Here is a 13,074-nt window from a genome sequence, read left to right on the forward strand (position 1 = left end):
GAAGGAAGGTGGACTTGATGCAATTGAGACTTATGTCTTCTGGAATGTGCATGAACCAGTTCGTCGTGAATACGATTTTACTGGCAATCTTGACCTAGTTAGGTTTATCAAAACTATTCAAGATGAAGGACTTTATGCTGTTCTTCGTATTGGTCCATATGTTTGTGCTGAGTGGAACTATGGGTTAGTATATTTTCTTGCTGTTTTACAAACTAACTTATGTAATGAAAACATTGTGACTGATCAACTTTTATATCTAAATGATGGAACAGTGGACTTCCTGTTTGGCTCCATAGCTTGCCAAACTGCCAGATTCGAACAGCAAACGATGTGTTCATGGTAATATCACTTTCATAGTTTCACTTAACCTAAAATAATTCAAGTCTTAAGAACTCGTACTTAACATTCCTTTTTGTTTCTGGCAGAATGAGATGAAGAATTTCACTACATTGATCGTGGATATGATGAAGAAAGAGAAGCTATTTGCATCTCAAGGAGGCCCTATAATTATTGCTCAGGTACGTATGCTTACTTATATCATTATACGTGCTCATGCATGGTTCGATTCATATAAATTTATCTTCTATTTACACAAAAATTTTAGTGATGCATTGACAATTTTCATTAATTTGATTAGATTGAAAATGAATATGGGAATGTGGAATCATACTACGGAGATGCTGGAAAAGCATACATCAACTGGTGTGCAAATTTTGCTGAATCACTGAACATTGGCGTTCCATGGATTATGTGTCAACAGAAAGATGCTCCCGCATCAATGGTATGCAATTTTTCTTTTTCATTATGCATAGCTATTTGTATTAGTCGTGTACTAATGTTTAATTACCTGCATTATATCTTATCAGATAAACACATGTAATGGCTGGTATTGTGACTCATTCACGCCAAGTAACCCAAACACTCCCAAGATGTGGACTGAAAATTGGACTGGCTGGTACGTTTACAAGTGCACAAATATTTATTGCAGAGTTTATGTATTTGGTTTTGATTGTTAATTACCTTAATATGCAAATTAAGGTTTAAGAGCTGGGGTGGTTTAGACCCTCTCAGAACTGCTGAGGACGTTGCATTTGCAGTAGCAAGGTTTTTCCAATATGGAGGCACATTCCAAAACTATTACATGGTTAGTAGTACATTAGTTTTAAAACAAAATTTATTAGTTCTTTTTTGATACAATATTTGCTGATATACACATTATTTACAAATGCTTTCAGTATCATGGTGGAACAAACTTTGGTAGAACAGCAGCTTCATACATTACCACCTCGTATGATTATGATGCCCCTCTTGATGAGTATGGCCATCTGAATCAACCAAAATGGGGGCATTTGAAAGAGCTTCATGAGGTTTTGAAATCCATGGAACATACTCTCACTTATGGCAATATTACCACCACAGAATTGGGTAACTCTGTCTCGGTAAGTAACCATTTTCACATAACGTATTCAGATTCTTATATGATACAGTTTAACATTTTAACTAATGTTGTTGTTTTCTTCAGACCACTGTGTTCGCAACAAACGATTCTAGTAGCTGCATTTTTGGCAATGCCAATAACAGTGCAGATGCTACAATCACTTTCCAAGGAAATACACATACCATTCCTGCTTGGTCTGTTAGTATTCTTCCTGATTGCAAAACAGAAGTATACAATACTGCTAAGGTATACAATCAATTTCTTCTCCTTTCTACAAACTATTACTTTTCTTCTGTTCTTGTTTATTGTATTTTTAACCATTTTGTTATACTGTTTTTAGGTTAACACCCAAACTACAGTGAAAGTAAAAAGTGTGAACATGGCTGAGGACGAACCTGCTTCTCTTCAATGGTCATGGAGGCCCGAGAAGATAGATGACACCCAGCTTCTTGGTAAAGGTGATGTTGGAGCAAATCGTCTTATGGACCAAAAAGATGTTGCAAATGATGCTGATGATTATCTTTGGTACATGACAACGTAAGTAATGAATTTCACTTTAGATCTCTGCAGAGGGAATTGTTTTCGATCAGATTATAAATCTTACTAGAATTGCTCGGTATTTATCAGAAGCTGCTGTATACATGATCAAGATATTTTTTCAGTGCACTTATCCTCTTTAATTTTTCTTTCTTTCAGTGTTCAACTCAGTAAGGATGATCCAATTTTGAGTGGCAACATGACATTGAGGATTAATGAAACTGGTTACATTCTTCATGCTTATGTTAACGGAGAACATGTCGGTACGTAAGATTCTAAAATTTTATCTATTAGTGTACTCGTTGAAAGATTAGCCCTGTTATTGATAATTCAATGAACATATATAGGTGATCAATGGTCCAAATATAACAACTTCAACTACATTTTCGAGAAATCTATCAAGTTGGTTCCCGGAGTGAACACAATTTCATTGCTCAGTGCTACAGTCGGTTTTCCGGTTCGTATCGATTAATATCAATTTGTATTTCAGGAAAGAGTTGTGAATGATTGACTATAATCTTTACTTATGCATTTTTTAAAATCATGATCAGAATTATGGAGGAGGATTTGAGGACATTAAAACTGGGATTCTTGGTCCTGTTCAACTGGTTGGACAAATTGAAGATGAAACAGTGATCAAGGATCTCTCTGGACAAAAATGGTCATACAAGGTTGGACTCCATGGCATGAAAGACCTGCTCTTTAGCTCTGCTTCTCGTTTCGCAAATAAGTGGTCGGTTAAAGCTTTACCAGTAAACAGGAGGATGACATGGTATAAGGTACAGAACCCTAAATTTTCATAGTTGTGGTAATTTTATATAAACCGTACCCTAAAAGCAAGTGATTAAGTACTTTTGTTTGTGTCGTTCAGACGACTTTCAAAGCTCCCCTAGGAACTGAACCAGTCGTGGTGGACTTACAAGGGTTGGGCAAAGGCCATGCTTGGGTGAATGGTCACAGCATTGGGCGATATTGGCCAAGTTACTTGGCTCCAGAAGATGGCTGTAGTCTTGAGGCTTGTGACTACCGTGGTACATACGACAATAACAAGTGTGTATTCAACTGTGGCAAACCTACTCAAAGATGGTAAGTTAATTACATTTTTCTCAACCTGGTTAATCTATGTAGTGGATATCTTATCATCAATCCTAATCGATACTTCTCTTGATTGCATTGTAGGTATCATGTTCCGCGATCCTTTTTGCAAGATGATGTAAACACATTGGTGTTGTTTGAGGAATTTGGTGGCAACCCATCTTATGTGAATTTCCAAACGATCAGAGTAGGAACTATATGTGCAAATGCATATGAGAATCATACATTGAAATTAGCATGCCAAGGTCGTTCCATTTCAGCTATCAAGTTCGCAAGCTTTGGAAACCCAGAAGGGACTTGTGGATCATTTAGGGAAGGCACCGGTGATAGCACAACTGCTTTGTCCATCCTTCAAAAGGTTAGTGATTGTCCCCATTTTCTTTATCAGTCGCTTCGTTTTGCTATCATGGAGCTAATCATATCTACTGTATGATTGCAGGAATGTGTTGGAAAAGAGGCGTGCTCAATTGACGTATCAGAAAGCAAGTTTGGCTCCACAAACTGTGGCGATATTGTGAAGAGGCTGGCCGTGGAGGCAGTTTGTTAGGCTTTTAATTTATTTTCAATAGGGATATTAAGATTTTTGTTAGTGTTTTTATTTTGGGCGTAGTGAGTTTCTGGCTTACTTTTTATAACTAGCTAGGACTGTTGATGGTCATTTTGTAGTAATATGATTTGGCAATATAAACTTATTTATTTTTAATTTTTGAGTTCATGGTTATGCATTTGATTCAATCTTTATGCATACAATCATTTGCCTGTTCTAATACTCTTCCTCTTGTTCTTATCAATTTTTTAGACTAATAAACTCAGTTCTTATTTAAAAAGACGATTGCTAAGGTCGTACCCAATATGTTTTAGCCAACAGATTTCGCAATGAGGTACTTAAAGCCATCGTAACTAGCGAAATCAAACCCTTATTCTTTTAGTTTGCCAATATCCTAGCCAGTTTTTAGCAATTTTCAGACATGCCAAGTTGCCAACCATGCAAATAATGTCATACACGGTGAAGATCGCATACTATACTAAATATAGCCATTCATGAGCACTTTGATGGTGCATGAGTGAGACACAATTAACGAATGTAATCTATCAACATGTAGTCCATTTGAAAATGTTTCCAACAAAAGAAAAATGCATTCTATATGAGAAATCGTATGAATAACCAAGAACTTGCATCGGTAATTACAAGTGAATCTGATATGCTCATATTGATCTAATGATCCACCCATACATACAAAGCCGCTTCAAATTTTTCCGGTCAATAATTATACCTGAATGACAATTGCCAGAAAATGTAACAGCAGAGAAATTTTTCATGAAAATAACATCATATAGGGGAATCATAATTTTTTTTTTTACATGCGTCAATTTATGTATCTTCAAATGATAGGATACAAACCAATATGAAAAACAATAGATGGCTAGTCAGCGGGCACGAACAGAAATGCAGTCACTAATGCTTCCGATGAGTTGCTAATAATGTAGCTCAGGATCATAAGCCGAGCCAAACGTCCAACTAAGACAAAGGGGAAGGAACAAACTTATAACTCTACCACTCCCTTGTATCTGCAACATCTTTCATTTTATAGGTTCGGGAGTTTGAGAGTGTTGCTCCTCGATTAAACTTTGGACCCTCTGTAATATACATCAAATGGAAGTCCATAATTAAAAAACAAGAGCATACCCCGTGTTCAAGATAAATGGAGAAAATTCAGTAATCTACCTTTACGGAACTTCCAACTTCATCAAGTTTCTGCAGTAGTGTTAGCTCCCCTGGGTATGAAAATGAATCATGCCTGAGAGATTTTGATGGGGACATCTGAAGCTGACAATAAAAAGAACCAAGAGTTTGTCAGTAAATAAGAAAAAATAGGAGAGAAAAGAATGACGAAACGAGAGAAAAAGAATCGACTAGCATATATGACTTCACCAACAATATGCCCTGATTAAACTTTGATCAAACTTGTCAAAAACATGTCCATCATCACTTCAACTTCAGTTAGTCAGAATTTAGTTTGGTTATCAGTTGTAATGCTTATACTAATATTTTGGCCCAGCAATATGATATAAGAGCGTACCCTCAAATTTGGAACATCTTCAATTGTAGATACTTGTCTGGAGAAAACCTCATTTGTCATGCTCGAAAGGCGCATTAAGACAGCCTGCAATTAATACGAAGATACAGAAATTCATATTTCTGAACTTCAAATAAGATCACGAAATCTGCTAATTAAACTCATGGTACCTTCCGAAAAGCACTTGGATTGGCAATGCCGTGGATTTGAACATCATCACTCGGTGGCCTTCTGACACCAACATGCTCTATTCTAAGCGAGTAGACCCCAAAGAGAGACTGCAGACATCCTGAGTATGACAATAGCATTTACATTGGGTAAAAGTCGTAACACCATGAGCAAGTCCAAGGCAACAGAACAACTATAGAATTGATGACAGTGCCAGGGGAACCAAAAAGAAAACATCAAACTTTTGCTCAACACACAGCATTCTACAAACCATACAAGTATAATGACACAAGAACTCAAAAATACAAATCCAAACCGGATAACAATGCCAAATTTCCAATGCCTAGTATCAACAGGCATCAAACTAGTCGCACGTCATACAGGCAGTTCAACAAGTAGATAACAATCATTCAAAGTATCAAACTACTGCAACAACTTTCACACAAAAAAATGGTCTTCTAGCCCTTCACAAAAGGACACTATTAAAAGAATCGCCACAAGAATATATATACCTACCAAGCGAAACGAAAAAAAAAATGCAGCAACTTGCCAATGCCTTACCTTGCTCGATCACAACATCAGCCACCGAAGCCAACAAAACATGCTTCTCCTTCTTCAACACCCCGAAAAACGGAATCGGCACCGGCCTCGTAACCTGAGCTAAACCAACAAACTCACTTCATCAATCACATCCTAAAACAACAATGCAACAATCAACCAACCCCTAAAGAAACACCAAACCCTTCAATAAAATCAAACCCTACTTTATAGACAATGGCACTAGAAGTCAAGTAAAGCTTCCTGGACCGGATATCCTTCCTCAGAATAAACCGCCGGACCGGCAGATAGAGCAGCATGAACAACCCCATCCCCCACGCCAATATCAACAGCGCCGAGTACAGCACCCACTGAGCTGTTTGGTACTTGACGAAATTGTCCTCCATTTCCTGAAACGACGCCGCATAGAGAACCGGCTCTTCTTCAATTCCAGCCCCGGACAGCAAGCCCTTCTCTAAGCTATCGATTTCCGTGACCATTTGAAGCCCAATTAAACCGATCCGAATTCCCGATCAACAGAAACTAACTAATAAAGCAGATTTCGATCAGGAGAAAGCCTCACTTCACCATTAAGGTCGTCTTCCTCTTCGTCCTCCAGTCTCCTCCGGTCTTCAATTTCCAGGCTTTTAAACCGTTTTTCAATATGGGCTTGGGCCTGGTGTCCGGTTAATATAAAAGGGGACGTAAAAGCCGAACAATTAGTAATGAAATAAACACTTGAACACAGTCTCGTTCACACAGTCAGTATGTAATCATGTAATTAATACTCAACTACCATTTGATGTAAATTCAAAGGTAAGGAGAATATTTTTAAAATTAAGTTATTTTATTTTCAATCCTTAGATTTACATCTAATGATAGTTGAGCATGAATTCTATAATCAACTACTAACCGTGTGAACGGAACTGCACTTGAACAATAACATAAACCTCTCCTAACTAGCAAAGACTCAATATCAGGCATTTGGGCAACTTTATTCACTTTAGAATAGTGACGCGGGAAAGATAAAAACTGTCATGAACAAAAATGGAAGACCACTATCGCAATGTGTTGCTGACCAGACTACTGTTTGGCGGCCCTTCATTATATTATTAAGATGTTGCGGCCGTTTGAGAAGTTAGACTCATCCAGTCCAAGACCAAACCGAGCACTGGTGCATAAACCGGACCTACTCTCACTTTGGCTTACTAAGAGTAGAAAATTATTGAAAGCTTAAAACTTGAAAAAACCAAGGCAAAGCCCAATGGTGACCGGGTCGGATCTTTATAAGAACTAAAATTTGAGCTGGAAAAACATTAGGGTGGTTAGCAATGGTGGCCGCCAAGAAAAAAAGCGCGAAAGCCGAAGGAGGAGGAGGAGGAGAAGACGGCGAGATTTTCTCGGCTTCGTCTTTCTCAAGCCTCGGTCTTCACTCCAATCTATGCGACCAGCTTCAAGGTAGACCTCGATTCCTTTTCATAGCCGGAAATTCAGGCCTTAATTTCGGAGAGATTTTGATATGATTTTGATGAACAGAGAGGTTAGGGTTCAAAGGACCGACTCTGGTTCAGGCCCAGGCGATTCCGGTGATTCTCTCCGGCCGCCACGTGCTGGTGAACGCGGCGACGGGGACGGGGAAGACCGTGGCGTATTTAGCTCCGGTTGTCCACCACCTGAGCTTACAAGATCCTCGGGTGCAGCGCTCCGACGGGACCTTTGCGTTGGTTCTGGTGCCGACGAGAGAGCTGTGTCTGCAGGTTTATGAGATTTTGCAGAAGCTGTTGCACAGGTTTCACTGGATTGTGCCTGGTTATGTTATGGGAGGTGAGAAGAGGGAGAAGGAGAAGGCTAGGTTAAGAAAAGGTAACTGGACATTTCGCAGTTTTTCGTTGCGAGAATTGGTTCGAATTTTGATGTAAACACTAAAACCTTAAACCCTTGCATTGCTGTTGTTATAGGCATTTCTATTCTTGTTGCTACTCCTGGGAGGCTGTTGGATCATTTGCAGCATACGGCGTCGTTTACGCACACGAATTTGCGGTGGATCATTTTCGATGAAGCAGATAGGTAATGCCACATTTTGTTACTATTGTTGCTGTTATTGATGTGGAGAGAGAGGTTTGCTTAGCTGTGTATTGTGTGGAATTGTGGATTTACGACAGGATATTGGAGTTGGGGTTTGGGAAGGAGATAGAGGAGATACTAGATCTTTTGGGTTCGAGGAAGCATGGTAAGGATAGTGGTGCGTCGAGTAAGTTTGAATTTGAGAGGCAGAATTTGCTGTTGTCTGCGACCTTGAATGAAAAGGTTAATCATCTTGCAAAGATGAGCTTAGAGAAACCGGTTTTGATTGGTATGCCTGATAAGAAGAGGCAATCGATAACAAAATTTGAACCTCTAGGGTCTTCAGACTCTGACACAGAGGAGCCGCAATATTCGGTGAAGGACACCGGCTCTAATAATGAGGATTATAGACTTCCATCTCAATTGACTCAGAGATATGTTAAAGGTGTGTATCAATAGTTCTTTATGTGTTCCTTTTTGGTTGAGACTTGAGAGTAACCGAATTTGTAGACATGGTGATGCAAGTTTTCTGATCAAATTTATCTGCAGTTCCATGTAATGCGCGGCTTGCTGTACTTCTTTCCATTCTAAAGCATCTTTTTGAGCGAGAAACTTCTGAAAAAGTAAGCCTACTTCTATTTTTCCATTTTTTTAGGGGTGTTTTACAGTGGCTAGTTTGATTGTGTTTTTTTTTTTTCATCTTAAAACCAATGTTCTGTAGCCAATCCTTATGCCTCTTTGACAAATCCGATTTCGCACAATCTGAATTCCTCAAAAATTTTATTTTATTGTTAAACTTACTTTCAGTCTATCTCTGTAGTCTTCATCTTCATTTTTAATGTTATTGCATTTTCAAGTTACTCACATACTCATTTTACAGATTGTGCTATTCTTTTCAACATGTGATGCAGTGGATTTTCACTACTCCTTAATAAGTGAGTTCCAATTCAAACCTAATTCCGGACCTGGATCAGAAATCAAGCAGAAGTTTCTTGGATGCAAGACCTTCAGGTTACATGGCAATATGGAACAAGTGGATCGAAGAACCACATTTGAGACCTTTAAAACAGAAAAATCAGCTCTTCTTTTGTCCACAGATGTTTCTGCTAGAGGTTTGGATTTTCCCAAGGTCAGATGTATTATACAGTATGATTCTCCAGGCGAGGCTACAGAATATGTGCATAGGTATGTTAGATTTCAGCCCTTATGTTTCTCACATGTGCGATAATCCAACCCAAACTGCTTGACTTTTGGGCTCTCACCGGTTTTAGTCTTGTGGTAAAAAAACCCCAACTTCTACTGTGTATTATCGAACGACCATACATCATGAAGCACCTATGTGCCCCTGAGTTTCCTCATGAGATAGATTAGTCTTTTTTATTCAATTATTTCAATAAGCCTGGATAACTAATTGAATTTTGTTCTTTTAACTGGAGTAATATTGTTTTCTTGGTGGCTGTTATGAGGGAAATCTTCTAGGGAAATTAGTTTCTGAACATTGAACTTCTCGAGGGAAAGTTTATCAAGGTTTCTTCTATGTGAGTGTTGAGATCAAATTGTGGATAGGGCGTGATGTTTTTATTATGCTTGTTGTAGGGTTGGCAGAACGGCTCGGCTGGGTGAAAGAGGAGATTCAATATTATTTCTACAGCCAATTGAAATCGATTATTTGAAAGAATTGGAGAAGCATAGTGTTTCTCTAGTAGAATATCCGCTACTCAAAGTATTAGATAGTTTTCCACTATATGGCCAGCAGCATGTCAGGAAGTTTGTTTCCATTGATGCACATCCTTGGGTGCTGGCTTTGCAAAAGGCACTTGAAGCGTTTACAGATCAGGTAGTTCATTTCTTCTGTGTTTCTTATTATGGCTTTAAGTTTAAATGCCCTGTGCTTTAGCTGGGATAGTTGTTTAGAAATTATCTTCAAGATTAAGACTAGTCTCATCAGCTCCATTAATGTTAAAAGTTGAAACCTGAACGACTCACTGATCATCACCAGATACTTGTATAAAGTAATTGCTAATAGGCTATGGCTAGGAATGTTTCAGATGCAAGGAAATAAGGATATAAATTGATTGTGAATCACTAACATATCGTCTCTAATTTGTTTTCTTAGCCGAACATAAAGACTTTGGCCAAGAATGCATTTTGCTCTTGGGTTCGTGCGTACACTGCCCACCGTGGTGAGCTGAAGAGAATTTTTGTAGCAAAGAAGCTTCACTTGGGACATGTTGCGAAAAGCTTTGCATTAAAAGAACAACCTTCCTTGGTTGGGGGGTCATTTCACAAGCAAGCACAGAAGAGGAAGAGGGAAGAGAGGCAGAAAGGAGGAATGAAAAAGCGGAAGTTTACCAGGAAAACATGATTGCTGATCGTGATACTAACACAAAGATAGTTGAGGGAGATGCAGATCGGTGAAGCTTATTTTGATTATCATTGTGTGCTATAACAAAGTTTGCGCATGTTGTATGCCTGTTCAAGTGCAAGTGAGAGTGATCTCCTTAGTTAGAGTACTTGTCCTATTATCTTCTGGTTTTGTTATTAGAACAAGTTAGCAATAGGGTGTTTTATGGGTTACCATGCAGGTCAAATGTAGCCCAACAAACAAATCATTTTGAACAGTTTGGGCTCCTTTTTGTTCTCTCTTGTCACTCTTTTCATTTCTTACAGCTCCCAGTGTTGTTTTCTCGATTCACTATATGTTTTATGTGATTGTAAAACTTATTACTAAACTGGTAAAACTACAACACATGTGCGGAGTAATACTTCCAAATGTAATAATAACACGACATTTCTACAAAATAATACAAGGATCAATTATGTGTTGCCTATACATTCACCAACGTGCTATCTACAAAACTCAAACCATTTCTGATTTCTCTGTACAGGTCGGACTAAATCCACCGTCCTCATCATATCACATGTCCTTACTATACGCCAAATTCTTCTCCTCCAAGAGTTGATGGTCTAAGATAAAAATAGGGGAAAAATAAACTCATAATTCTGACCGACATGCGGACTATTTTTTCTAAATCAAATTACCGTTAAGTCATTAGGACGAAAGCTTACGAAGCAAGTCTGCTTCCTATGAATGGAGAGAAGCTCGCACACCCCCAATCTGCAATGTACAATTTAAACTTGATTCGTATCATCACATAGTCAAATATGGAACTGTTAATAAAACATTATTGTTAGGAAAAACTTGCGTCTAATCTAATATGTCTGCACGCATCCGTTGTTGGTATACATATTTTCGTTTATATCTAATGAGAAAGACTTCTCAATAATTCGAACTCCGACCTCCGGAATCTTGAACCGGTCGGGGAGACATGGACATAACAGCCTAGGTCAAACCTTTGTTAGATAAGAGTCAAAATCAGAACCACATGGAGTCATGGACTGATGGAGGAAAAGGGGTCCCAATTCCATATATAGGCTCACACAGTCACACCGAAAGAGATCGATTCCTCAAAGCAAATCAGACGCGTTGACGAAGTGAGGACCATGAACGTGATGATGTGGCCGTTGGTGTTCCCACGTCAGGTGAATCTCGCATCACTTGGTCGGGTTTCCATTGGGCCCCACACTCGGAACCAATTTGCACGACAAAGGTAGGCCCGTCATTAAATTCGGTCCGGCCCAGCACTTGTCATTCGGCCCTCCTCACGTCCATCTTGTCGGGTCGATAGATCAACTTAGCTAGCTTTCCTTCTTTGAACATCGACCGGTTTGGAGTGAACGTATACGAAAGAGGAATGCAATAAGGTGACTACTCTTGTGTTAGAACGCAATGGAATGTATGTAAATGATTGAATTTGTTTACTTTTGAGATTTGGTAGCTTTACGATGATCAATTGTGTATTAACGTGTCAAATTAGAATACATTTACGTTGTTGAGACAAATATAACAAATCACATTTAATTAAGAGAACCGATGTAATCATATGAGTACACTATAATCGCTAAACTACAAGATAACACGATGAAGGCCAGAGATCTACAAAATTAAAGGACAAGTACGTCAACTTTAAAATCGCGACATGTCCTTTGATCACCATGACTTTGCTTCAGCTAGTGTTTCAAGCATGATAGGAGACGTTGATCATGAAATGATCTTATACATTTAAGTAAAACTTCACACGCGACATAATTTTGCGTTTGCTCTAAGTCAAATCGGGCTATTGATTAAAGCATTAAGAAAGGGAAATGAACATGTTGTGCTAATTCTGCGAAACCTCGACCAGATATGCTATGGAAAGATCTTCCATTTGAGAATTCATCATGACCAATGATTCAAACTTTTAGGCATACATAGAATACAGAAGCAGCTAGCTTAGTATTATTCATGAATTGGGTTAATTATCCGATCCAATATTAGGTACGTATGACCATCCTCGATCACTATATCGATAAATGTTATTCAATACTCTTTCAAACCTGAAAAATGTCTGGTCGTGCATGTTGTATCTATGTGGAATTTATAAATGATACCGGCCTGCTAAGATAGCTATGACGAGTCTAATGTATTAGATACATACCAGTACCTTATGCAGAATTTATTGATATATCATTATCGAAATGAATTGGGTGCAATGTTCTGCTATGGGTCAGAAAAAAATAGCAGCAATAATTAAATTTTAACCGCAAAACAGAAGTAAGAATTAAAGCTTTCGTTTCTTGTAGAGAATCACGTACAGTGCCGAATTCTTCAGCACATTACTACTTACTGTTAGATCAATTTTGGACATATCACATATTATAGGATTATGATGTTTAATGTCATAATCTATTTCTACATGGAAACAAAGATAGAATCAAATCTAGTTCATAATGATTTCGTGTATTATATCATTATGGTAAGGAATCCTAATTTAAGTCTAGAAGCAAGATTACAAATCAGTATTGAATCATGAATCTAAATAAGATGACTTAACTTACAAGATGTCTTTAATGGAATGACTCTTAAGGGTTAAAGATTCTCTATATATAAATGGTAAACGTCTCTGTTATCACTACGAATTTTTACGTGAGTTTATGTCCATTGAGAAAGCAAAGAGTAGTGACTAACAGAAGACCTTACCTAGCACCTTGTGACTTCGGATTAAGGCACAATGGATCACAGTGTCTTTGGTAAGTAAATCACATTCACTAAGTTAA

General features: G+C 38.2%; 3 protein-coding genes across 4 annotated transcripts; 2 read left to right on the forward strand and 1 right to left on the reverse strand.

Moving 5' to 3' along the window:
• The first annotated feature begins 431 nt into the window (after positions 1-431).
• Positions 432-3,617, forward strand: LOC126804970 (beta-galactosidase). Its single transcript, XM_050532049.1, has 13 exons — positions 432-518; positions 638-781; positions 867-955; positions 1,039-1,144; positions 1,236-1,439; positions 1,523-1,684; positions 1,779-1,975; positions 2,135-2,238; positions 2,323-2,432; positions 2,527-2,754; positions 2,847-3,061; positions 3,155-3,428; positions 3,510-3,617. The coding sequence occupies exons 1-13, from the start codon at positions 432-434 to the stop codon at positions 3,615-3,617; spliced, it is 2,028 nt and encodes a 675-aa protein (XP_050388006.1).
• A 684-nt stretch (positions 3,618-4,301) lies between these two features.
• On the reverse strand, positions 4,302-6,472 carry LOC126804972 (uncharacterized). 2 transcript variants are annotated; one of them, XM_050532053.1, is made up of 6 exons: positions 6,081-6,472; positions 5,878-5,971; positions 5,319-5,437; positions 5,152-5,235; positions 4,797-4,892; positions 4,302-4,708 (listed from the first exon to the last, which is right to left on the reverse strand). In XM_050532053.1, the coding sequence occupies exons 1-6, from the start codon at positions 6,351-6,353 to the stop codon at positions 4,652-4,654; spliced, it is 723 nt and encodes a 240-aa protein (XP_050388010.1). In that variant the 5' UTR covers positions 6,354-6,472; the 3' UTR covers positions 4,302-4,651. The 2 variants fall into 2 exon arrangements, with proteins under 2 accessions (XP_050388010.1, XP_050388009.1); XM_050532052.1 differs by having other exon boundaries at positions 4,797-4,898.
• A 710-nt stretch (positions 6,473-7,182) lies between these two features.
• On the forward strand, positions 7,183-10,611 carry LOC126804971 (DEAD-box ATP-dependent RNA helicase 17). The gene is made up of 8 exons (XM_050532050.1): positions 7,183-7,311; positions 7,390-7,716; positions 7,812-7,920; positions 8,016-8,362; positions 8,467-8,540; positions 8,798-9,102; positions 9,514-9,754; positions 10,034-10,611. Exons 1-8 carry the CDS (start codon positions 7,185-7,187, stop codon positions 10,280-10,282), a joined length of 1,779 nt encoding a protein of 592 aa, XP_050388007.1. The 5' UTR covers positions 7,183-7,184; the 3' UTR covers positions 10,283-10,611.
• The last annotated feature ends 2,463 nt before the right edge of the window (positions 10,612-13,074 follow it).

This window comes from Argentina anserina, chromosome 1, assembly GCF_933775445.1.
Source record: "Argentina anserina chromosome 1, drPotAnse1.1, whole genome shotgun sequence".
Lineage (NCBI taxonomy): Eukaryota > Viridiplantae > Streptophyta > Magnoliopsida > Rosales > Rosaceae > Argentina > Argentina anserina.